General features: G+C 53.1%; 1 protein-coding gene across 3 annotated transcripts in view; it reads left to right on the forward strand.

The window, feature by feature from the left end:
* The window catches only part of RAMP1 (receptor activity modifying protein 1), a 41942-nt gene that overhangs the window by 6468 nt on the left and 8669 nt on the right, over window positions 1–26805 (forward strand). Inside the window, exon 2 of one of the 3 annotated variants that reach the window (XM_055586588.1) lies at window positions 2951–3089. In XM_055586588.1, coding sequence (XP_055442563.1) covers window positions 2951–3089 — 139 coding nt within the window. Of the gene's footprint in view, window positions 1–2950; window positions 3090–17430; window positions 18393–25294; window positions 25795–26805 lie in introns of those variants that run through there. The other 2 variants (XM_055586587.1, XM_055586589.1) reach the window with 2 other exon arrangements.

Below are 26805 nucleotides of genomic sequence, written 5' to 3' on the forward strand. Positions count from 1 at the left end.
GGGCATTGTCCGTGCTTTCTCGGAGCCCCTCCAGCCCCAGCCAGCCTCCCTGCACTGAAGAACACCGGCGCAAGGGCAAGTCCTGCCTCAGCTTGCTGCTGTCTGCCCGGCAGCCTCGCACTTGGCCTCTTAAGACACGCGCTGTGAAGGATTAACCTCGCATCACCCAGGAATGGGAGCCACCTGGTCTCAAACAGCTGGTTTTAAAACATTGGGCAGTGTATTCAGTTTTAAAGCCGTGATGGGGCCTCTCTTTGCAAGGAAAAGAACTATATCAGGCTCGTTTTTTATTAAAAAAAAAAAAAAAACAAAAACAGCATCCTTCTGTGCTGAAACTGGTTTCCAAATTCACCACCCAAGCAGCTTGCCCAACCTCATTCCAGTTGTCGAACAGCCTGGAGAACCAGGTCTGGGCTCCCGCAGGGCAGGAAAGAAAGGGTAGCGGTGAAGGCCGGACTTTGCCCCCACAGAGCAGAGGGCCCGCCCTTGGGACACAGACAGCAGCTCCCAGAGTGGTGGGAGCTGCCCGACCCTGGGCCACGGCGAGGCCACGGGGCCGGCCCTACAGCGGGGCTCGCACCCACAGTGGGGGCTCCAGCGTGACCTGAGGCCCGGAACGATTGTGGGGGACTGTTGTGGGCGCCCCTCCAGCGCCCACATCAGCCCCTGGCTTTCGGTTGCCCGCCCCCGGCCCCCCCCCCCCCCAGCACTGACGGAGATGCACGTTTCTCTTCCTTCTCCCTAACCCAGCCCTGCCAGCGCAGGAGGGGAGCCCAGCGCCCTTCCTGACCTCCTGAGGGCGCGCCGAGGCGCCTCGCTGCAGCGCAGGCACGGCGCGCTGTGCTAAAGCCGGGTGTCGCCTACGTGTTCGTTTGACAAATAATAACGTGCAGAGCCGCGGGCTAGCAGGGAGGGCGACAGGCAATCAGAGGGCGGCCAAAGGAGAGGAAAACCCCGCCCACCCTAAGTAAAGCCTGGAGGACCTCGGGGAGGAGGCCGCGGAGTAGGACGGGCCGCATCTGGGTCTGGGATTTGCGGGGAAAGGAGGTCCGCGGGCGCAGCCCGGGCAGATGTACAGAGTGCTGAGGGCGCGGGGGCACCGGGGTGGGGCCTTCGGAACATGGCTGGAGCTCCTCCGTGAGCCAGTGTCTGAGCCCCTCCCCACCCCGAGCTACCTGTGACCCTGGGCGCTCCACCCGTGCGCGAAGGTCGGCTTTCTCAGGGGTGTCTGGATGGAGCCGGGGTTGGGAGCAGCCCCTTCCCCCAGCTGGTCCTCGAGTGCGTGAGCTGCGCCAGGTGGACCCAGCGGGGTCCCATCCCAGGGCACCCAGGGTGGGCTGGCCTGCTCCCCATGCCTGCGGGTCCTCTCCTGAGGCTCCTCCAAGGGGGTTTTCCTCTTGCCAGCCTCTCATCTCCTCCACCCACCACCCATTACTGCTGGTTTCTCTGGCTGAAAACCCCCGGGGTCCTCCCTGCTTCCCAGCGTGCATGTCCAGATCTAGGGTACAGAGGGACACCCTCCAGGTGGTGTGCACAGGACGGGCACCTCGGCGCTCAGGCAGTGAAGTGAAGTGAAGTAAGTCGCTCAGTCGTGTCCGACTCTTTGCGACCCCAGGGACTATACAGTTCATGGAATTCTCCAGGCCAGGATACTGGAGTGGGTAGCCTTTCCCTTCTCCAGGGGATCTTCCCAACCCAGGGATGGAACTCAGGTCTCCCGTATTGCAGGCGGATTCTTTACCAGCTGAGCCACAGGGCGAACGAAGCCCGAGGCTTTTTTCAGCTCCTGCCGCCAGATTCACCTCTGTCTCCATGTGCCGTGGGCTCCCTGTGTTTGGCTTCTTATTTGTGACCAATCACAGAGCTAACCAGTCCCAGGCAATCCATGGGGTCACAGAGTCAGACACGACTAAGCGGCTGAACAAACAAATCAGTGTTGTCCTTGGGTTGCCGTGAAATGTCACTCTGTTGGCTCGAGCCCCTGACAAGATGTGTCTGGCCTGCCGTCTGTCACTTAGGTAAGTGGACTCGTTAGTCTCCCGCCCCCAATGGGGGGGAATTGGGCCCTGGAGGTCCTCACGTGGACCCTGGAGAGGAGGGTGGAGCCCCCTGCCACCACGTAGCCCCTGGGACTCTGGAGGGGACAGAGACAGGGTCTGCTCCCCTGCCTGCCAGGAGCCCTGTGCTGGCAGCTCTCCCGGCCCCCAGGGCACTCTGCCCTCCACCTTCGTTTGGGACAGCCCATCAACTCTGTTACCTGTAGCCGATACCACTGTCTACCTGTTCCTCTCCCCAGTCCCCACGAGTAGAAGGGTAGGAACAGCTCAGGTGACAGCTTGGCAGCTTGCCAATGAATACCCAGACCCAGAGAACGTGAGCTCAGCGCTGGGTGGTACAGCCTGGCTGGCACATGCTAGTGGAAGAGCGGGGCGGGGGTCTCCAAGACCCTGAGCCGCTCACCAGCTCCCTGGGGCAGGCTGATTCCTCCCCTCACTCCCGGGCAGACGCCAGAGGCCTCGTGGGTGATCAGCCTGTGTCCAGTCCCGGTAGGCTGTTCTCGCTGCCACAGTTTCCGTGTCTGCGAAGTGGAGGCTTAGGAACCAGGTCAGGGGTGGGTGAGGCCGAAAAGGTGCGTGAGTGTCAGACCGGACCAGAGGACGTGCAGTCCCTGCTCTGGAGCCCAGGGAGACGGTGGTCTCAGACACACCGTCAGCAGGCGGACCTTTGCTGGGCCCCGAAGCAACTGATCATGCAATGATCCAGCTGGAGCCTGGACGCCCCACCCACCCCCGACCCCTGGGATCGCGGCGCCCCCAGGGCATCTGGGTGGCCTGGGAGTCAGGCCAGTCTGTGCTGGTGGGTGTGGGCCGCGAAGGGTGGAGCCAGCCCCTGACCCTGCAGGGATGGGCGAGCTGGGCGGATGACTGTCGTGCGGGGGCTCTCGTTGCAGTGCCCCACCTCTGCCTGACCACTGCCTGCCAGCACGCTGACCACGGCACCCTCCTCCGGGAGTCCTGCCTCCCCCAGTTCCAGGCGCACATGGAGGCCGTTGGGAGGACGCTGTGGTGTGACTGGGGCAAGACCATCAGGTGAGTCTGGCGTGTCCTGGGGGGGCAGTGGGGATGCTGTGAAAGGGTCTCCCTCGAGGCCCCAGGAGCTGTTCTTCACTGACAGGCTGGTTCCGGTGCCACAGGCTGGGACCAGAGAGAGGGTAAGGGGGGTGCACTGGGGTGGGGTGCGTGGACAGGGAGGGCAGGGGCCGTGACCTCGATGACCAGGCTCGAGCTGGGTAGCGGGGCAGAGGCAGCAGGCAACAGAGGGCTCCATTGGGCTGGGTCCAGTCTGGGATGCTGGTGGTGGGAGCAAGATCCAGCTCCCAGGGGGCCGGGTCCCTATGACAGGAGGCCCCTCCCCCACCTGGTGCAGGGTGGTCCCCTCAGCCTCCCACCATCCCCGAGACCCAGGCTGTCCTCCCACCTGCCCGGGGGGCTCGGGCTCGGAGCTTCCTGGAACCATGGGGTGGAGGCACGCCCCTCACCAAGGGCAGCTGGACATGAGCCCCTTCTCCTTCCCGACTCGATCCTTCTCCCAAGATGTCCTTCCCCCTGGCCCACAGGGTGCATCCCAGCCCCCCTCGGCTGCTCGATGAGGTCGGGAGCTCCCCCCACCCAGGCCTGGCTCCTTCATCTTCTAGGGCAGCCAGCAGCAGTCAGCTTGTCTGCGGTTGATATTCAAGGCTGAGTTTTCCTAGGCTGTGTTTCTGCTTCAGTGTTCGGACCCTGGGGGCACCTGGGAGCTCCAGTGGGCACGGAAAGGCAAAGAGAAGCACCCTCCAAACACCGAGATCACAGCGGGGTTGACAACCCAGCCAGGCACGCAGGGTCCCCAGTGTGTGTGCGGGTTTCGGGCTGGGCTCCGACATCATCCGTACAAGGGCTGCCCTCGGTTCACAGCCTGGCCAGGACACACAGGAGCTGGGCACGGGGTCCTCAACCTCCTGCAGTTGACGTGAAGCCCACACTTGCCTCCAGTGTTTGAGCAGAGGCTCCGTGGCAGCCACCCCGGCAGGGTCTCCTCCCCGTCCTCCTCCTCCACAGCCTTCAGGGTCTCCTATTCTGAGCTGAGAAATCAGTCATGAGTTAGAAATCAAAGGGGGAGGCAGGCTATTAAAAATCAGCTTTTCAGGCTAGTGGGCCTTCCGATTCTCTGAAGGGTTTGTGTTTAAATGAAAGGTCACACATTGTTAAGACGCAAAGAAGACGCCAAGGGGTCCCTGGGGATCCGCGCTCCCCCCACCACCACCCAGCTCTGTGCAACTAACTGATTTGTGTGGACAGATTGCAAACCAGTGGCCTAGCAGAAGAGGTAGTTCAAGCCGCAGGTGACATGCTGAACAAAGCAGTGATGACAGGTTCCTAGAAATGAAGCCGCCGCGGACGGTTCCCGCCTGTGCTCAGAGTGCAAACAGGAGTCGTTATCACGGCCCGGAGTTCTGCCATCCTCCCAGCTGAGCCGGGCGTGATTCAGCTGGAAGTCAGAGTGGGGGAGGTGGGGGGGCGGGGTTGCTAGGAAATTTCTTTATTTAAAAAGGAAATCAAGACCACTAAGGAAGGAAGAGGCAGAAGACCCATCCAGCAAGTCAGCTGGGGCTAGCGAGCTGGTGGGCAGAATAAAGGCCCCTAGAGATGTGTGCGCCCTAACCTGAGACCCGGGAACATGTTTCATTGTGTGGTGTTCAGTTCAGTCACTCAGTCGTCTCTGATTCTTTGTGACCTCATGGACTGCAGCACACCAGGCCTCCCTGTCCATCACCGACTCTCTGAGTTTGCTGAAAATCGTGTCCATCAAGTAGGTCATGCCATCCAACCATCTCATCCTCTGTCGTCCCCTTCTCCCGCCTTCAGTCTTTCCCAGCATCACAGTCTTTTCCAATGTCAGCTCTTCGCATCAGGTGGCCAAAGTATTGGAGTTTCAGCTTCAGCATCAGTCCTTCCAATGAATATTCAGGACTGATTTCTTTTAGGATGAACTGGATGGATCTCCTTGCAGTCCAAGGGACTCTCAAGAGTCTTCTCCAACACCACAGTTCAAAAGCATCAATTCTTCTGTGCTCAGCTTTCTTTATAGTCCAATTGTCACATCCATACATGACCACTGGAAAAACCATAGCTTTGAGTAGATGGACTTTTGTCAGCAAAGTAAACGTCTCTGCTTTTTAATATGCTGTCTAGGTTGGTCATAACTTTTCTTCCAAGGACCAAGCATCTTTTAATTTCATGGCTGCAGTCACCAACCTGCTGTGATTTTGGAGCCCCCCAAAATAAATTCTGTCACTGTTTCCACTGTTTCCCCATCTATTTGTCATCAAGTGATGGGACCAGATGTCATGAACTTAGTTTTTTGAATGTTGAGCTTTAAGCCAACTTTTTCACTCTCCTCTTTCATTTTTATCAAGAGGCTTTTTAGTTCCTCTTCACTTTCTGCCATAAGGGTGGTGTCATCTGCATATCTGAGGTTATTGATACTTCTCCCGGCAATCTTGATTCCAGCTTGTGCTTCTTCCAGCCCAGCATTTCTCATGATGTACTCTGCATAGAAGTTAAATAAGCAGGGTGACAATATACAGCCTTGACGTACTCCTTTTCCCATTTGGAATCAGTATGTTGTTCCATGTCCAGTTCTAACTGTTGTTTCCTGACCTGCATACAGATTTCTCAGGAGACAGGTCAGGTGGTCTGGTATTCCCATCTCTTGAAGAATGTTCCACAGTTTTTTGTGATCCACACAGTCAAAGGCTTTGGCATAGTCAATGAAGCAGATGTAGATGTTTTTCTGAAACTCTCTTGCTTTCTCTATGATTCAGTGAATGCTGGAAATTTTATTTCTGGTTCCTCTGCCTTTTCTAAATCTAGCTTGAAAATCTTGAAGTTCATGGTTCACATACTGTTGAAGCCTGGCTTGGAGAATATTGAGCATTACTTTGCTAGTGTGTGAGATAAGTGCAATTGTGCGGTAGTTTGAGCATTCTTTGGCATTGCCTTTCTTTGGTATTGGAATGAAAACTGACCTTTTCCAGTCCTGTGGCCACTGCTGAGTTTTCGAACTTTGCTGGCATATTGAGTGCAGCATTGTAATAGCATCATCTTTTAGGATTTGAAATAGCTCAAATGGAATTCCATCACCTCCACTAGCTTTTTTGTGGTGATGCTTCCTATGGCCCACTTGACTTCACATTCCAGGATGTCTGGCTCTAGGTCAGTGATCACACCACTGCAGTTATCTGGGTCGTGAAGATTTTTTTTGTACAGTCCTTCTGTGTATTCTTGCCACGTCTTCATAATATTTTCTGCTTCTGTTAGGTCCATACCATTTCTGTCCTTTATTGTGTCCGTCTTTGCATGAAATGTTCCCTTGGAATCTCTAATTTTCTTGGAGAGGTCTCTAGTCTTTCCCATTCTGTTGTTTTCCTCTACATTACGCGGCGATGGGGAAGCAAATCACAGGTGGAACTAAGTTTGCTAACCAGGCGGCCTGGAGATGGGGGATTATATGGGTTATCTGGGTGGGCCCAGCACCATCACTAGGCTCCGTAAATTGTCCAACCTTGGCTTGTTTTGTGCTTGCCTGGTGGCTCAGACGGTAAAAAATCCACCTGCAATGCAGGAGACCTGGGTTTGATCCCTGGGTTGGGAAGATCCCCTGGAGAAGGGCATGGCACCCCACTCCAGTATTCTTGCCTGGAGAATCCCACGGACAGAGGAGCCTGGCGGGCTACAGTGCACGGGGTCACGAAGAGTCAGACCCGACCGAGTCTGCACTTTGACCTGGCGGTTACAGCGCCGTCAAGCTGACTTTGGTGTCCTTTTGGCCTGCCCACTCACCCTCTGACTTTCTCACCATGAGATTCTCCAGGCTCATTCTGTGCGCTTTCTGCCCCAGGCCTGGAATCAGCCATGTTTCCAAGGAGCCCTGGTTCCTTTTATTAAAGAGCGGTGTTCAGAGGCCAAGATAAACATACACGTATATTCCTATCAGGGATTGAGGCATAACCAATGAAACCACGCAAGCCGAAGAAGAGAAAGAACATGGGTGAATCCCCCTTTACCCTTGGTGTAGGGCAAGGCTATATATAACTGTACTTATTTCAAGGAAGTGGCTTATGATTGTGGGGTGTGCAAAGTCCGAAACCTCTGGGGCATGCCGAGGCTGGAGGTCTTGGACAGAGCTGATGCTCGCAGCCTCAAGGCAGAATTTATTTTTATTTTATTTTATTTATAGCTGTGTTGGGTCTTCGTTGCCGGGCTCCTGCTTTTCTCTAGTTGCGGTGCTTGGGCTTCCCCCACTGCAGAGCCTGGGCTCTAGGCCACTTGGATTTCAGCGGTTGCGGCTTGTGGGCCTTAGAAGACAGGCTTAGTTGCCCCATGGCATGTGGGAGCAGGGATCAAGCCCACGTCCCCTCCATTGGCAGGCGGATTCTTAGCCACTGACCACCAGGGAAGTCCGAGGCAGAACTCCTTAACTAGCTCTCAAGGCCTTTCAGCTGAGAGTGAGGTGCTCCCCACCCCCGCCCCGGCCTGCATCATCAAGAACCATCTCCTGTATTTAAGGCCATCTGATGCTGGGAGGGATGGGGGCCAGGAGGAGAAGGGGACAACAGAGGATGAGATGGCTGGATGGTATCACTGACTCGATGGACGTGAGTCTGAGTGAACTCTGGGAGCTGGTGATGGACAGGGAGGCCTGGCGTGCTGCGATTCATGGGGTCGCAAAGAGTCGGACATGACTGAGCGACTGAACTGAACTGAACTGGCCTCCAGCTCTTCTGTCCTGAGAATGGCTCGGGGGTCAACGCTCAGTCCTTCCACGTGTGAGGCTGCCTGGGGAGCCTCAGATTGCTCAGGGGTCTGACCCATCGCTGCTCCAGGTCCTTGCAGGGCTGCTGGGCCCAGGAGAGCAGGCTCCCATCCGTGAGCCAGGCCAAGTCCACCACGTCCCGGAGTTCAGCTCCTTAAACTGCAGCCCTGGCTCACTAATGGGAACCTAACATGATTTAAAGCATTAACTGGGGGTGTAATCTAATTGGGGAAGCTTCAGAGGACATGGGAAAATGTGTTGTCAGACGCTCTCATTTCCAGAGACCTTCCTGCACTGTTGGTCGGGGAGGGGAGGAGTCTGGAATGTGCAGGACTCAGCTAGGAAACGGCTGGTTTTATTTATTTATTTTTAATATTTGTTTACTTGGCTGTGCTGCGTCTTCATTGCAGCCTGCAGAATCTTAAGTTGCAGCACACGGGACCCAGTTCCCTGACCAGGGATGGAACCTGGGCCCCCAGCACTGGCAGGCGGATTCTTAACCCCTGGAGCACCAGGGAGGTCCCGAGGGCTGGTTGACAGTAATCATATATTTCCCCAAGCCAAGAAATGTCGGGTGGGTTTAGAAGGCCAGGAGACAGCTCTGCTCGTCCACTTTGCACACACCTTCAGGCTCTGAGCTGGGGAAGGTGTCAGGGTGGGAGCATTGGAGGTGGGCCAGGATAATGGGCACTGCCCTCTGAGACTGGTCATAAGGGACACAAGTTCCAGTTCTTCCCGGCATCTCTGCCCCGAAGCCTCTGGGTTTGTGTCTGCCCCCCAGGTGAGGGTTTCCAGGGGGCTCAGAGGTTAAAAAAAAAAAATGCTCCTACCAATGCAGGAGACACAGGAGACGTGGGTTCATACCTTGATTGGGAAGATCCCGTGAAGGAGGAAATGGCAACCCCCTCCAGTATCCTTGCCTGGAAAATTCCATGGACAGAGGAGCCTGGTGGGCTACAGTCCATGGTGCTGCAAAGAGTTGGACACGACTGAGCACACACGCATGCACGTGCGTGTCTGCCTCAACGCTTCAGCGTCTGAGGGGCCCGGGTCCCTGTGGCCTGCTCCTGGGGACCCCTCGCTGCTACGTGGGCCCCATGAAAGCCCTCCAGCCTGGCCTGAGCCTTGGTCCAGTTATGAGGCGTGGCCTCTGGCCTGGGCGCTGAGCCGCCCCGGGGATTGCCAAGGAGGGCACAGGAGCAGGGCGCTCAAGCAGGGAGACTTGGTTTCGGTGGGTCGCTGACCCACCACGGGGTCTGGACAGGCCCGCTGCGATGCCCCTTATGCTGTTGGAACCAAGGGCCTGTTCTATGTGTCCCTTGGAAGGAGTCAGTTCAGGAAAGTCTTCCCTGCTACGCAGCAGCAGTTGGAACAGCTGCTTTGCTTCTGACTCCGACAGGAACCGAGGGCAGCATCTTCCTTCAACACCGAGGTCTCTCTGGGGCATAGTCTGTCACCCCCTCCCCGGGGTCCCTGCTGTGCTTGGCCGCCCCTACCAGGCCTTGGAGGGCCCACACCCAGGGTGCCAGGCAGGCCCTTCACCAGAGCTCCGCAGGACGCCTGGAGGGGAGGCCGGCCCACCTGAGCACCCTCCGCAGCCGGGAGCTCTCAGAGCAGGGCCGGGCACACGTGAGTGTTTGTCATGGGTCTGCCCACGAGTGCTGGGCCACATCCTTGTTGGGAGGACCTAGCACAGAGGTCCACTTCCCACCCTCTGCCCACCTGGATTGGGGCACCCCCCAGGCGTCCCACAGCACCCACAGCCTCCAGCCCAGGAATGCAGAAAGCTGGCAGATGCCCTGGGGCCTCTGGGGGCCTTCGGGGAGGCCTCCCCCAGCTCCCCGGCCCGGCCTCAGCTGGGGCTCCTGCCCGTGGGGAGCAGGCATTGACACAGCCTTCCGGTGGCTGGACCAGGGCGTGGGGTGGATGAGCACGTGGCCGCGGTCCTTCCCAGCCGGTTCCTGCCTCTCCCAGCTTCACATCACCCCCTCATCGCCCTTCTGAGCATGACGCAGGTGGGCAGGAGACTCTGCTGCCTGGGGGACGGCGGGGAGGGAACCCTGGGCTCTTAGAGCCCTACCAGGATGCACCCGGCCCCGCTGCCACGGGGGCCCGCATGTGCTCAGGTGGGCTGGGTGGGCAGAAGAAAGGGGGCGCCCTTTCCCGCCAAAGGCAGATTCCTAAAGCCCCATCCATGTGGCATCTGGGCAGAGCCTTCAGGATGGCGGCTCTGGGCACAGGAGTGTCCCGGGCGCCCCATGACCCCAGGCACCCTGCCACCCCGGGCATCCCAAGACTCTACAGCATGAACACAGGCCTGCGGTCATGGGCATGGGGGTCTCCGGAGGACTGCCAGCCCTCTGCTCTGTCTCTGGAGCTCAGCCACGGCTGACCTGGGGGCAGACCCGGGGCTGGGGCCAGTGGTGGGTGCCAGGCACGCTGGAGGGGGCAGGCGGGGGCCTTTCTGGCTCTGAGAGATGAGACTGAGGGGCAGGAAGCTCCCAGGAGGAGACCCACCCTCAGAGGCAGCAACCACGGGCGGGAACTGGGGAGGAGGGCCTGGCCCTCCCCATCCACGCCCGAGACCACTGCTCCGTCCTCGGCTTCCCTCCGCCTCCACGGCTCCCCTGGAACTGGAGGACAAACACACGCTCCCCAGACGCGGGGCCACCAGGCCCTGGCACCCCGCCTGCTCTGACGTCTTTTTCCATCAAGTGATGAAAGCCCAGTTTCACAATCTCCCCACTTCGGGGATGGAGTCGGGCCATGTCAGAACGGGAACGTCAGAAGCAGACCGCGCCCAGAGGACCCCAGCTGGGGCGGAAGGGCAGGCAGATGGAACTCATCCGGGGCTGGGGGCTCCCTGCTCCGCGCCTCCCTCCCCCCCTCCCCTGGACACCCCTCCCCGCAGCCCCGGAAACCGCAGGCCGGTCCAGGCCGTCGGGGCAGCTGGGACTTCTCTGTCTGGGGCGGTGGGCCAGGCTTGTCACGCTGGACAGCCTCTGGGGTCTTTGGACACTGGGAAGTGGGGCAGGGCAGGGCTGGTGATGGGAGATGAGGACGGGGTGATGCGGTGCTCTGGGAGCAGGGGCAGCTGGGCAGGGGTCGTGGCAGATGTCTCTTCTTAATATTGACCTCACTCCAGCACTCACCCTGCCCCCTGCAGCGCCCCCTCCAAGCCCAGAGACAGGGTCTCCTGGGACCTGCCGACTCCTCAGTCATTCACATGCAGGGTCTACTGGTGGAGAGGCTCTGGGATCCCGCCCCCAGGCACACTTTGAGGTCACCTTTCTCTCCAAGTGTCTTACAGGACTTAAGCCCTGGACACTTATGTACAAGGTGCCCAGCAGGACACACTCGGGACAGCCCTTAGGTCTGAGACACCTTCTTCTCCAGCTCCTTGTCTTAGAAACGGAGACCTGGGACTTCCCTGGTGTTCCAGTGGCTAAGACTCTGGGCTCTCAGTGCAGAGGCCAAGGTTCAATTCCCGGTCACAGATCTAGATCCCACGTGCTGCAACCAAAGATTGTGTATGCCTCAACGAAGACTCAGTGCAGCCAAATAAATAAATAAGATTTTAAAAGAAATGGAGACCCCACTTCCTATTTTTTTTTTTTTTTTTTTTTTACTTTTTAAAAGTATTTCATTTATTTGTTTGGCTGTTGCCACACGTGGGATATTTGAGTTGCAGCATGAGAACTCAGTTCTGGTGTGTGGGGTCTAATTCCCCGACCAGGGATGGAACCCGGGCCCCCTGCACTGGGAGCAAGGAGCCTGAGCCACCAGGGAAGTCCGAGACCTCACTTTCTTAAAAACACACTCCTTTTGGGTAGGTGGGAAGCTGAGTTTTCCCCACTGCCAGGGAGGGGCAGGCAGTCTATATCAATGGCAAGAAGGCCAAGTTAACATGTCCTGATGTTTCCAATCCCACTTATGTTGACCCATTTCTGGGTTTTGATGTTGCAAATGATGCCACTCTAAGAATTTTATACGTAGAGCCTTACTTCTTTTCGATTCATTTCTTTAAGAATTCTTGCACGTGGGCTTGCTTCGACACATGCCATGAACATTCTGTGGTTCTTGATAGGTTTGGCCCTATGGCCCTGTTAAAGGATTTCACTAATTTGCGTTACCAGCAACATTCAAAAACACGTATTTCCTCATATGAGGAATGTGTATGAGTTTAGGGAGATTTTACTTTTGCAGATTTAAATGAAATTTCCTCTTCAGTTTCAATTTGCCCATCTTTGACTTTTAGAAGACTGGGCTGTTCTCCCATAGCTATTTGCAATTTATTTTTTTTCCCCCTCAAATGCAGATTATCTGACCTTAACCTTCCCTGTTTATCTCTTGAGTCACTGGGGGTATTTTTAATCTTCTTGTACAAACTCTTGACTATGGTAAAGACTAGCTGTTTGTCATCTTGTTCTAAATATTTACTCTTCATGTTTCCTTTGGTGATGTTTATTTTCCATGTTTTATTTAATTAGTTATTCAGTTAATACAAGTGCCCAGATTCATTCCTCAGAGCTCTGATTTCTGCGAGGTCCTGTCTGTTCCACAGGTTCAGCTGAGTCATGTGGCCACAATAGTACGTTGTTTCTATTTAGTTGTTCTGTGTTTTGAAATAACATGTATCCTCTCAATGCAGTGGATCGTTACGTTAAGACGTGAATGAAAATTTATGTCCTTCCTACCTCAATGACCCTAACGTAAATTTTTGAATAATATTTCCTCCCTCAATTACTTGGTTATGCTTAGTTTAATACATCGGAGAAGGCAATGGCACCTCACTCCAGTACTCTTGCCTGGAAAATCCCATGGACGGAGGGGCCTGGTGGGCTGCAGTCCATGGGGTCACTAAGAGTTGGACACGACTGAAGCGACTTCACTTTCACTTTTCACTTTCATGCATTGGAGAAGGCAATGGCAACCCACTCCAGTGTTCTTGCCTGGAGAATCCCAGGGACGGCGGGGCCTGGTGGGCTGCCATCTATGGGGTCGCACAGAGTCGGACACGACTGAAGCGACTTAGCAGCAGCAGCAGCAGTTTAATACATTTAATACATTCTTGTACACATTGGAGTCTGTTTCAGGTAATTTTTACTTATGTTTTGGGGTCATATTTCAGCACTTCGATTATCATGGCTTTATGATATTTTCTACAAGTTAGAAGTGCTCGTCCGATCCTACCGTGCTCACTTCCCTTATATTTCACATTAGGTTGTGCTCTGTCTGACGTATTTTCCACCTGTTTTTCCGAAAGAACTGAAGAACCATTTGGCCAAATTCCATACAAATTCTATTTTAAGATTCTGAGATGACCGGTATCAATCCATCAACTTAGGAAGGATCAGCTGTTTGCAAGAGCCTTTCCCACGGGGGGCACTGTGGGCCCTGGTGTCCTGAGTGCTGGCAGCTGGTGTCATGGGTTGACCAGTGGTTACCTTTGGGCACTGCCTGTTAGTGGTTAGTACAAAAAGTAAGCGTGGTGGCGGGGGTGGGGCGGGGGGAGCATGGAGCCGAGATGGGGCCCGTCCAGGCATGAACCCTGCTGATTCTTTCACTGCTTACACTCTCTGGGCCTCTGTTTTCTCTGCAGTGAACGAGTCTAATAGCATTTTCTTGGTTGACAGTTCCTGATTTGCCTCTATGCGAATTTCCTTAATTGGGTTTTAGGATTAGGGTGGGTGTGTGTGTGCTCAGTCATTCAGTCATATCCGACTCATTTGCAACCCCATGGACCATGTAACCCACCAGGCTCCTCTGTCCATGGGATTTTCCAGGCAAGGATACTGGAGTGGGTTGCCATTTCCTCCTCCAGGGGATCTTCCCAACCCAGGAATCAAACCCACATGTCCTAGCGGCTCCTGCATGGGCAGGGGGATTCTTTACCACTGAGCCATCTGGGAAGCCTAAAGCCTAAAGCCTTAGCCTCCTATTTGCCGAATGGAATATATGTGTTCAGCGGACTCCTGGAGCTAAGAGTAGGAAATAACCGACGTACCTGGAGCATGATTGGTTCCTGCAAGGAGATCCTGAATATTCACTGGAAGGACTGTTGCTGAAGCTGAAGCTCCAACACTCTGGACATTGGATGCGAAGAGTGGACTCACTGGGAATGACCCTGATGCTGGGAAAGATTGAAGGCAGGAGGAGAAGGGGGCAACAGATGTTTACAAGAGTCCTTCCCACGGGAGGACTCAGCTCTGAATAGATTGGGGGAGTTCGTTCTCCAGTTTCTTCCCCCACTGTTGATTAGTTTTGGCTGCTTCTGGCTTCCTGTTCATGGTTCAGCAATGTCTGTGTGGCCCATAACCTCTCACTAAACCACAGTGGTGTGTAGCATCCCCTTAAATGTGCACTGTCCTCTACATCCAAGTTTTGTGTTTTTATTGTTGTTGTTTGGCTGCACTAGGTCTTCATTGCTTTGCAGAGCCTTTCTCTGCTTGCAGCAAGCAGGGGCCACTCTGTTTCAGTGTGTGGGCTTCTCGTTGAGCTGGCTTGTCTTGTTGGGGAGCACGGGCCCTAGGCTCCTGGGCTTCAGTAGTTGCAGCGCTGACCCAGCAGGCTTGGTAGTTGCGGCTTTCAGGCTCTAGAGCATGGGCTCAGACGTTGTGACACATGGGCCTAGTCACTCCTCAGCACATGGAATCTTCCCAGGCCAGGGATCGAACCCATGTCCCCTGCATTGGCAGGTAGATTCTTAACCACTGGACACCAGGAACTCCCAACGTTTGTTTTATCTCTGTGTTTTTCTCCCCCTTTTTCCCTTCATTTAGATGCCACTTTATTCATCAAAGGGAAACCAAAAGGCCCAGTTTTCCATTCATTTTAGTTCAGTCGTGTCTGACTCTCTGTGACCCCATGGACTGCAGCATACCAGGCTTCCCTGTCCATCACCAACTCCCGGATCTTACTCAAACTCATGTCCATCGAGTCGGTGATGCCATCCAACCATCTCATCCTCTGTCGTCCCCTCCTCCTCCTGCCTTCAATCTTTCCCAGAATCAGCGTCTTCTAAGGAGTCAATTCTTCACATCAGGTAGCCAAAGTATTGCAGTTTCAGCTTCAGCATCAGTCCTTCCAATGAATATTCAGAACTGATTTCCTTTAGAATGGACTGGTTGGATCTCCTTGTAGTCCAAGTGACTCTCAACAGTCTTCTCCAACACCACAGTTCAAAAGCATCAATTCTTCGGTGCTCACCTTTATTCACAGTCCAACTCTCACATCCATACATGACTATTGGAAAAACCATAGCTTTGACTAGATGGACCTTTGTTGGCAAAGTAATGTCTCTGCTTTTTAATATGCTGTCTAGGTTACTCATAACTTTCCTTCCAAGAAGTAAGCGTCTTTTAATTTCATGGCTGCAATCACCATCTGCAGTGATTTTGGAGCCCAAAAAATAAAGTTTGTCACTGTTTCACTTGTTTCCCCATCTATTTCCCATGAAGTGACGGGACCAGATGCCATGATCTTAGTTTTTTGGATGTTGAGTTTTAAGCCAACTTTTTCACTCTCCTCTTTCACTTTCATCAAGAGGCTCTTTAGTTCTTCTTCTCTTTCTGCCATAAGGGTGGTGTCATCTGCATATCTGAGGTTATTGATATTTCTCCTAGCAATCTTGATTTCAGTTTGTGCTTCATCCAGCCCAGCATTTGTCATGATGTACTCTGCATAGAAGTTAAATAAGCAGGGTGACAATATCCAGCCTTGACATACTCCTTTTCCTATTAGGAACCAGTCTGTTGTTCCATGTCCAGTTCTAACTGTTGTTTCCTGACCTGCACACAGATTTCTCAGGAGGCAGGTCAGGTGGTCTGGTATTCCCATCTCTTGAAGAATGTTCCACAGTTTATTGTGATCCACACAGTCAAAGGCTTTGGCGTAGTCAATAAAGCAGATGTAGATGTTTTTCTGAAACTCTCTTGCTTTTTCGATGATCCAATGGATGTTGGCAATTTATTCTATGGTTCCTCTGCCTTTTCTAAATCCAGCTTGAACATCTGGAAGTTCATGGTTCACATACTGTTGAAGCCGAGCTTGGAGAGTTTTGAGCATTTCTTTGCTAGTGTGTGAGATGAGTGCAATTGTGTGGTAGTTTGAGCATTCTTTGGCATTGCCTTTCTTTGGGATTGGAATGAAAACTGACCTTTTCCACTCCTGTGGCCACTGCTGAATTTTCCAACTTTGCTGGCATATTGAGTGCAGCACTTTCACAGCATCATCTTTTAGGATTTGGAATAGTTCAACTGGAATTCCGTAACCTCCACTAGCTTTGTTCATAGTGATGCTTCCTAAGGCCCACTTGACTTTGCATTCCAGGATGTCTAGCTCTAAGTCAGTGATCATACTATCGTGATTATCTGGGTCGTGAAGATCTTTTTTGTACAGTTCTTCTGTGTATTCTTGCCACCTCTTCTTAATATCTTCTACCTCTGTTAGGTCCATACCATTTCTGACCTTTAGTGTGTCCATCTTTGCATGAAATGTTCCCTTGATGTCTCTAATTTTCTTGAAGAGATCTCTAGTCTTTCCCATTCTATTGTTTTCCTCTGTTTGTTTGCATTGATCACTGAGAAAGGCTTTCTTATCTCTCCTTGCTATTCTTTGGCACTCTGCATTCAAAACTCTGGTGTTTTGGCTCCCTCCATAGGCTGTATATTGTCACCCTGCTTATTTAACTTATATGCAGAGTACATCATGAGAAACGCTGGGCTGGAAGAAGCACAAGCTGGAATCAAGATTGCCGGGAGAAATATCAATAACCTCAGATATGCAGATGACACCACCCTTATGGCAGAAAGTGAAGAAGAACTCAAAAGCCTCTTGATGAAAGTGAAAGAGGAGAGTGAAAAAGTTGGCTTAAAGCTCAACATTCAGAAAATGAAGATCATGGCATTTGGTCCCATCACTTCATGGCAAATAGATGGGGAAACAGTGGAAACAGTGTCAGACTTTATTTTTTGGGGGCTCCAAAATCACTGCAGATGGTGACTGCAGCCATGAAATGAAAAGACGCTTACTCCTTGGAAGAAAAGTTATGACCAACCTAGATGGCATATTGAAAAGCAGAGACATTACTTTGTCAACAAAGGTCCGTCTAGTCAAGGCTATGGTTTTTCCTGTGGTCATGTATGGATGTGAGAGTTGGACTGTGAAGAAGGCTGAACACCGAAGAATTGATGCTTTTGAACAGTGGTGTTGGAGAAGAATCTTGAGAGTCCCTTGAACTGCAAGGAGGTCCAACCAGTCCATTCTGAAGGAGATCAGCCCTGGGATTTCTTTGGAAGGAATGATGCTAAAGCTGAAACTCCAGTACTTTGGCCACCTCATGCGAAGAGTTGACTCATTGGAAAAGACCCTGATGCTGGGAGGGATTGGGGGCAGGAGGAGAAGGGGACGACAGAGGATGAGATGGCTGGATGGCATCACTGACTCGATGGACGTGAGTCTGAGTGAACTCCGGGAGTTGGTGATGGACAGGGAGGCCTGGCGTGCTGCAATTCATGGGGTCACAAAGAGTCAGACACAACTGAGCAACTGAACTGAACTGAACTGATATCTATCTTTCCATCTATCTCTTTCTATCCATCCATCCATCCATCTATTTACTTATCTATCATTGCATCTACCTATCTGCCTCTGTGTGCCTATCTTTATCTGTCTGTCTAATTCTACCTACCTCCCTCTCTAGGTATCCTTCTGTCCATCTATCTGTATGCTTATCTACCTATCTCTTCCTCTCTGCCTCTCTTCATTGATTTCAGCTAATGTTCTAAAGGGCTTCTCTGGTGGCTCAGACGGTACAGAATGTTCTAAAACCTACGTCTTTCTTTCTGCCTTCTATTTTGGTTTTATTTTGTACTCTCTGTTCTTTTATCAGCAATAACTATTGATCTGATAGGGCTCTTGGTTACTTAATCTGTGCAGACAGGCCGTTAATTCAAACATGTCTTACTGTTTTTAACATCATCATTCCTTTTTACGTGTTTTAATTTCAGGCAACAGTTTGAAGTAGATCCTAGAAATAAGCCATGTGATTAGTACATTCTCAGAATTCAAAACTTTCCAAGGAGCTTTTTGCTGCCTTTGTACTTTAGTGACAACCTGACAGGATAATACATCTATGCTGAGCAGCCTTGTTCATATAGTTCATGAGCATGAAGTTCCTGAAGCTGCTTGTTGTCCCATTGTCTCTGGCTTTTCATCATGTTTTCAGAGAAAGCAGAAGAGATTTTGCTTTGTCTTTTAAATATGAGCTCCTTTTCTCTGGCTCAGAGGTTCGTGGGTTGCCAGAACCAGGGGACCAGAAATAGACAGCAGAGGAGCAGGGCAGGCAGGACATGGGCCTGGAGCCCCAGTGGCTGCATCACGGCTGCCTGGGCAGAGCTCTCAAGACACACGTCCTCAGACCCTGGCAGCCGAGACCGCGGGGGACACGAGCTGATGGGGAGCACCAGTGCAGACACCCTCCCCACCTGGTCCTGGAGCAGGTGGGGAAGGTTTGAGACCCCTCTCCTGGAAGCCAGGTGGGTCTGCAGTTTCCCCGTGACACCTATTTCCCTGTGTCTCCATCCTCCGGGTGCTCATGGTCCAGGCTTGTGTCCCAGGGTGATTTGGGGCCACGGAGAAGCCCCTGAGGATGACTGGGAGCTTCTCCCTTGCTGGGGGGACTTGCCCTCCTTCGTGGGCATGTGTTCCCGGGGTGGTGGAACAGTATCACCAGGCCAGAGGGTCAGGGGCAGCCAGGTGCCTCAGGGGGGTGGGGTGGGCATCTCAGTTGGGGCTTCTTAGCCTCATGACTGCCTCCTACTAGGCAAGGTGGGGGACTCACGCCCCCTTGCTGGGAGCCTGGGACCACTCTACCCATTTTAAAGGTAGAAGCATAGAGCCTCAGTTCTCAAAGCCCACCGCTGGTCGCTGTCCTGTGGTACAGAATGTTCTGTGGCCCTGCCCCAACCCTCAGTGTTGCCTTGAGCTCCAGACAAGATGGGCCAGCCAGGAGGGGGCCAGCTGGGCATGGGCAGCTGGCGGGACATGTGGTTGGGGGTGAGCTCATGCTGGGGGCCCTTACTGAGGAGGGGAAGGTAGTCCATCAAGGCTTTGGGAAGCTCTCAGGGGTCCCAGGAGAATCCAGTGCATCAGGGAGACAAAGGACCACCAGGGCAGGGGGACAGGGACCAGGGCCCTGCCCAGGCCCAGGGGCGGGGCCGCAGGGCCTGGAGGGGAAATCCTGTCTCTCTGGCCGCCAACGTGGCTTCCTGAAGGCTGTTAGAGTCCAAATATAGCACCCTGGCAGTCCTGCTTAATCCCGGGCTCAGACAGGCATGTTCACCCATGTCCTGGCAAGGGCAGGGCCCTGGGCCCCAGCAGGCTGGGTGCGGCCAGCCGGGGACTTCACCCTGCTGGACCTGGGTGTCCAAACAGTGGTCCCAGGAGATCCCAGGGTGGCAGCAGGTCAGAGGGGTCCCACTGGCCTGGCCACCAGCGGGCACTGCTCCCGGTGTCCTCAGACCCAGGGCCGAGCGCTGTGGGCACAGTCACACCCCACCTACCGGCCCTTGGAAGACACCCCCTGCATTTGGAAACTGGAGCCTCCCTCCTTGCACCGCAGACCCCCAGAGCCGGGTCCTGCTGTGGCCTGATCCTGAGGTGGCGGTGTGCCCTGCTGCCTGTGGGGAGCCTGGCCTGGCAGTGCCCAGCTGGTGTCTGATGCCAGAGTGGCTGCTTTCGGAGTCAGGGTTGGACTCCTCCCAGCCAGGGCAGAGGGGCCCAGAGTCCTTCCTGCCCAGAGCAGAGCCCATGGAAGAGGGCCAGCGGGGGAGGCCTCTCCCCAAGGGGGTTAGCGGTCTACACGTAGGAGGCAAGCAGACCCCAAGTCAGACCCTGGGCCAGCCACCTCACTGCCCCCTGGGGCCACTCGCTTGGTCACCTGCCCAGCTCCCTGGGCTGCAAGGCAGGGCGGAGTCTGGGCGCCACGTGAGTGGCCTCAGTGTGTCCTGTCTGCTGAACAACAGAGGGTTTCCCTGTCACGGGGATGGGGTGTGTCCGCTCAGAGGTCACAGTCAGCTTTGGGGTGTGCGGGCTGTGCACCCCAGCCTAAGTGAGTCCCCATTCTGTGTGCCCACAGCTCCCTCCTAGTTACAGGGTGTCCATCACCCAGCGGGGCGAGACTGGGCCTGTCCTGCCCCAGGGCCCCGTGCGCACGTGCTCCCAGCAGGAGCCCATACCCCCTTGTGGACATCAGACCAGCCCCACCTGCCGCAGGGTGTCCGAAGAGGCGGGTGCCTGCCCCCCTCGGTCTCTGCAGCCTTGGGTCCCTGAAGTCCAGTCTCCCCACACGGCACCCAGCAGCCCCTCTGTCCCCTCTGGGCCTTCCTGCTCCTCCGTGAGGATGCGTCTCACAGGCTGGGCTTTTCTGAGGAAGCCTGCTGCAGAGCCTGGAGAGGGAGCAGAGGCCCAGTGCCCTGACCAGTGCCAAGCTCAGGACACCAGGGCAGGGTTGAGAGCTGCCCGGCATGGTGGCAAAGCTCCGGGTTGTCCCCCAAACTCTGTGGACATCTTCCAGAAACACAAGGAAACGGTGGCGCCCTCAATTGATAGCAGTCACCTTCAGTTCAGTTCAGCCGCTCAGTCGTGTCCGACTCTTCGCAACCCCATGGACCGCAGCATGCCAGGCCTCCCTGTCCATCACCAACTCTCTGAGTTTGCTCAAACTCATGTCCATCAAGTCGGGGATGCCATCCAACCATCTCATCCTCTGTTGTGTCCCCCTCTCCTCCTACCCTCAATCTTTCCCAGCATCAGGGTCTTTTCCAATGAGTCAGTTCTTCGCATCAGGTGGCCAAAGTATTGGAGTTTCAGCTTCAACATCAGTGCTTCCAATGAACACTCAGGACTAATCTCCTTTAGGATGGACTGGTTGGATCTCCTTGTAGTCCAAGGGACTCGCAAGAGTCTTCTCCAACACCACAGTTCAAAAACATCAATTCTTCAGCACTCAGCCTTCCTTATGTTCCAACTCTCACACTCATACATGACCACTGGAAAAACCATAGCCTTGACTAGATGGACCTTTTTGGCAAAGTAATGTCTCTGCTTTATAATATGCTGTCTAGGTTGGTCATAGTTTTCCCTCCAAGGAGTAAGCGTCTTTTAATTTCATGGCTGCAGTCACCATCTGCAGTGATTTTGGAGCCCCCCAAAAATAAAGTCTGACACTGTTTCCCCATCTATTTGCCATGAAGTGATGGGACCAGATGCCATGATCTTAGTTTTCTGAACGTTGAGCTTTAAGCCAACTTTTTCACTCTCCTCTTTCACTTTCATCAAGAGGCTCTTTAGTTCTTCTTCACTTTCTGCCATAAGGGTGGTGTCATCTGCATATCTGAGGTTATTGATATTTCTCCCGGCAATCTTGATTCCAGCTTGTGTTTCTTCCAGCCCAGCGTTTCTCATGATGTACTCTGCATATAAGTTAAATAAGCAGGGTGACAATATCCAGCCTTGATGGACTCCTTTTCCTATTTGGAATCAGTCTGTTGTTCCATGTCCAGTTCTAACTGTTGTTTCCTGACCTGCACACAGATTTCTCAGGAGACAGGTCAGGTGGTCTGGTATTCCCATCTCTTTCAGAATTTTCCAGAGTTTGTGATGATCCACACAGTCAAAGGCTTTGGCATAGTCAATAAAGCAGAAATAGATGTTTTTCTGGAACTCTCTTGCTTTTTCAATGATCCAGCAGATGTTGGCAATTTGATCTCTGTTTCCTCTGCCTTTTCTAAAACCAGCTTCAACATCTGGAAGTTCACGGTTCACGTATTGCTGAAGCCTGGCTTGGAGAATTTTGGGCGTCACTTGACTAGCATCACCTTGGTTGGGCGCTTTTCCCAGTGGGGGTTGGGGAGTGGGGACTGCCCCACATGCACCGGCTTCCTGGCGGTCATCTCAGCCCTGGGCCTTCTGCCCAGATGGATCCCACAGCTCAGAGATCCTGAGCCTCTTGCCTGAGGACACACAGCAGCTTCACAGGGCAGCTGGCTGAGGCAGAAGCGGAAATCTGGCTTCCCAAGCCGCATGCCCTGCCTGGAGGAGGGGGCACCCTTCTAACCCCACCCAGGGCCCCCCACACACAGCCCGGCCCCACGTGCTGCACACCGTGCTTCCAGGCGGCCGCGGCCGGCCCGGATGCCGAGTGAAGACTCAGCTCAGGGTGCCCCCGTCCTTCCCCGAGGTGCACCTCTGGCTTGCGGGGTCTGAGTGGGCACTGATACACTTACAGCTCTGAGTGCAGAGACTGCGGCCTGTGCTTCTGAGAGGTGTGTGCCCCGGGGGCCTGGGACTCCCCGCTGCAGAGCCCCTATGCAGGTGGCGACCCCAGCTGTCCCCAGGGCTCATCTGTCCACACTGGGGTCCTGGACAGCCCAGGCTGGAAGGGACAGTGACCCCCCCTCAATGCCCCTTCCCTCCCAGCCCAGGTTCAGGGGACAAGGACTCTGAGTGGCTCCTGGAGTCACAGACATGTCAGCCTCCTCCACGGGGCAAGGTGTGCCCCATGCCGGGCCCGGGGTACAGCAGGGAACCCGAGATCACACCCCGGGCGGACAGACAGCACATGGGCGGCTGCAGCACCTGCAGGGATGGGGAGACACAGGGGTCCCAGGGCCCGGAGGTCGTGCCTAGGGGTGTATCCCCACAGTACTGAGCTGGAGACAGGAATGTATGCAGGCAGGTGGCGAGGGGGCTGGGGGCATCGGACGAAGGGGTCCCCTGCTCCGTCCCTGCTGTGGACCAGGGCTGGGAGAACCACTTCCTCTGGAACAGGAGATGCAAAATCTGGCCTGAGGGTCACCGAGTGGGTCATTCCTAAGTGGGTTCTGAGAGGCGGCTGGAAACAAGACCGAGTGAGAAGAAACAGGCTCAGAATTTCCCAGAAGTCCCCCTCCCCCATGTCTACAAGGCAAGAGGCTCTAGGAGGGCAGGCGGGAGGAGATCCTGGGGACTCAGCGCCTGTCTGTACTGAGTGGGGCGGCCCTCTGTGCAGTGTCCCCCAAGCTCCACGGACCCCAGAACACTGCTGGCATTTGCCTTGGTGGAATGTCTCAGGAGTGGGACAGTCAGGCTGGCTCCAGGCCAGGAGAAGAGAGAATGAAAGAGCAAAAGACAGAGGAGCTAAAGCCAGAGGCCCCAGGGTGGGAGGGGACGGTGAGAATGGGGCCCCAGAGGGCTTGTCCAAGAGGGCGGGGTCCTGCAGTCTCCCCGACCACCTGGCTTCCTCTGCTGTCTAGGTGATGGAACCTCCAGATGGGGGTGTCTCCTGAGGGACAGAGAAAACGCCAGCCTCTTTCCACTTTTCTTCCTCTTCTTACCTTGAACAGCCCCCCTTCCAAGGTTCTTTTTTCTCACCTTTATTCATATCATTTTCATTTTCCAAGAAGAATGGCGTTTGTCCACCTTGCTCAGCAAGTGCCGGTGGTCCGGGAGGTACTGTTTAGCCAGGGAGCTGGTCTTGTGAAGATGGGAGCTGGAACTGACTTCTGCCATTCAGGCTTGGTATGAAGCCTGTCGCATTGTTTATTTATTGACCTGGGAGTATTAGGGGGCACCTCCTAGTGTGTGTCATTCCTGGACAGACATGGAGCTCGTGGTTCCCAGTGTTCCCAGGGAAGATGGGTTTGCCCAGACATGTAGAACAGGAGTCCCTGTTCTACAGCAGACAGACCCAGTGTAGTGGGAACCTAGGAAACACCCGCAAGAGTGCATTTGCAGGCCGTGGTCATGCTGACTGCAAAGCGTTCCTGGCGAGGTGTCCTGTGGGTCAGCCCTAGGCCAGCAGAAATGCATGAAGACACCTATCACTTGGTCTCGGTGGATTTTTCCAGCTGGTTGGAATCTCTCTGATCTCCCTAGTTTAGGGAGGGCTTCGCAGTATGGGGTCCACCTGCCCCCCACCCCCATAGCAAGTCCTTGGGGTCCAGGTGAGCCCAGGTACACCGCTGGCTCGGGTCCCACCAGCACAGCACAAGTTTGCAGGTGACTCCAGAGTTTGAAGTGAAATGTTTTCAATCCAACCATCAACAGGACTTCTTATATGCTCCCTGCCGCATCAAGAAAAACAAAAGATGCCCTGTCCTGTGCAGCCTCCAGGCACTGTGGGTCTGGGGAGCAGTCCCCCAGGTGGGCTTGGTTACCCCCCCTGAGGGCCACTCGGCCCCTCCTGTCTGTGGTCGGAGGCCCTTTGCAGAGATGAGCTGGCCTGGCACACTGGCCCCAAGCCTGGAGCCTGACTTGGGTGGGCCAGCCCATGGTGAGCTGTCAGCCCCTGCCAACTTTGGAAAGGTCCTGCAGTGGCTATTTATGAAATCTTGGGTGGGAGCGAAGGTGGAAAAACCAGGGGGAAGGCAGACCTGGCACCTAAAACATAAACGCGTTCCTAATTGTCATGAAAGTGCCTCAATAGCAAACGTGATGTTTGCTATTCATTTGAGAGATATTTTTTTTTTATCACATTAAGAAGAACTTCTTTGTGCTTTACAAAGTTGTGCCTTTTTTAAAATCAGAAATGAATGTTCAGTTTTATCAAATGCCTTTGCAACATGTATCAAAACGATTTTTTGCTTTCCTTTGACAAACTGAAGTATGATTTTATAGTAATAGCACTGAAGCCTTCCTGAAATAAACCCACTTTATTCTATACAGCTAGCTTAAAGTTGCTAGTGTTTGAAAAAGGACATCTGTGTCTATTTATAAGTGAAAGTGAACATCTGTTGCATGAGCCTGCCTGTTCCCAGGCACGTGGGCGGGTCATCTTAAGAGGTTTGGGATCAGGGTTTTGTTAACTATTTCAAAGAACTGAGAAGCTTGACATCTTTTTCTGTGACCTTAAGAATCTGAAAGAACTGCCTGAGTCTAGCACCTTTTGTGAAAGTAGTTCTTAAGCAATTTTTTTCTTTTTTCCTCTAGATTGTCTACTTTATAAGTCAAGATCATCATTTATAATTTCCCCCAAAGCATTCCCATTCATCAAAGACTTTCCAATTTTTAACATACATGTTTTGCATGTTAGTCTCATACTTTTTCTAATCTTTTAACTGTGGTTTTGTATGTTGGTGTTTTCTCTGCTTTTTTTCTGGATTATCCACAAATGTGATCATTTCATTGTAGCTATTTTTCTAAAGAATCAACTGCTGAATCTACTTATTCATTTTTACGTTTTTTAAAAATATCAATAAATACTAGTTTTCAATAATTAGTAATGCATTTAAACTATTTGCCCTTTGGAGAGATCTATTTTGTGTTTCTCTATTTAAATGTCTTTATTTGGATTCTTACTTCATTTATTTTCATTTATTTTTAGTAATAACGAGATAAATTACAACTGCAGATTTTTCTCAAAATTCAGTTTTGCCTTGATTTCATTAATTTTTACATGCAGTGTTGCCATTATTTTTTCTTAACAACCTATAATTGAATTTTTAAATGCCATTTGGCCCTGAAATTATATAAGAGTGATCTTTCATTTCTAGGGGTTAATTTTTTTTTTAATTTTATCCTTTTTTTTTTTTTTACTAATTTCTAGTTTCTGATATTGTAGCCAAAGACTTAAAATCTCCACTTTGAGAATTTATCAAGTTTTCCTTTGCGGCCTAAATAGGATCCTGGGACTTTTAAAAAGCTTGTTGATTCTTTGCAGGATAGAAACTTCCTCATATAGTCACTGAAATCAGGTTTATTAAATTTATTTTTCATTTTTATGCTAGTTACTATTCACTCAACCTGGAGAGGTGTGTTACAGCCCCCCACAAGAAGAGTCTGTCATGATTACTCACAGCAGGAGGCTCTCTGGACCCTGCGGACCTGTGACAACGCCCTTCTCTGTGTGAACGCCCCTCTCTTCCCGGCTACCAGGTTACCGGGTTACCGGGTTACCAGGTTACAGTCTTCTGCGCTGGCTTGTGCTCCATCGCCCCCGCCGTCCTCTCCTGTCTCCAGGCAGATCTGTCCCTTTCTCTTCCTTCTGCTTTTGTTTCTCTTGCCTTTGAGATGACTGCTGTGAACAGGATGAGTGGGGCTTTGTTTTTCCCTACACTCTCCCTGCCCTCGTGGTGTCTGCAGTCTAGTAACCGAGACCAACAGTGAGTGAACAATCCCAAGTTAAAAGTTCAGATACAAAGAAGGACACAGCTGTGAAGGAAAACCCTATTTTGCTGGGGATCCTAATGAGTTGAAGCATCAGAAAAAAGGCCTGTTTGAGGAAGTGACATCTGAGGGACATGCAGATACTAGCCTTGTGAGGACCAGGTGAACGGTCTTCCACATAGAAAGTGCAGCATGTGCAAAGGTCCTGAGGCAGGAACACCAGCCAGGCAGGGTGGCCAGGGAGAGAGGGAGGGGCACAGTTGAGAGTGGAGAGGTGGGGGCTGCATGAGAGCTTTTGAATGCAGCATAGGTACGGGGAGGGGGCAGAGCATTGAAGGTATGAAGCAAGGACGAGCTGGTGTGGGCAGTGGGCTGAGGCTGGAGAGCACAGAGGCCAGGGCTCTGGCCCCAAGAGCCCATGGTGGACAGAGCCCAAACTGCAGAAGAGAGGAAAGCAGAGGAGGAAGATGATAGCTGCCTTTGGACAGCAAGGATATTCAACCAGTCCATCCTAAAGGAAATCAGTCCTGAATATTCATTGGAAGGACTGATGCTGAAGCTGAAGCTCCAATCCTTTGGCTACCTGATGCGAAGAACTGACTCATTGCTAAAGACTCTGATGCTGGGAAAGATTGAAGGCAGGAAGAGAAGGGGACAACAGAAGATGAGATGGTTGGATGGCATTACCAATGCCATGGACATGAGTTTGAGCAAGCTCCGGGAGTTGGTGATGGACAGGGAAGCCTGGCATGTTGCAGTCCATGGGGTCGCAGAGAGTTGGACACGACTGAGTCACTGAACTGA

The sequence above is a fragment of the Bubalus kerabau genome, chromosome 6 (genome assembly GCF_029407905.1).
Source record: "Bubalus kerabau isolate K-KA32 ecotype Philippines breed swamp buffalo chromosome 6, PCC_UOA_SB_1v2, whole genome shotgun sequence".
NCBI lineage: Eukaryota > Metazoa > Chordata > Mammalia > Artiodactyla > Bovidae > Bubalus > Bubalus kerabau.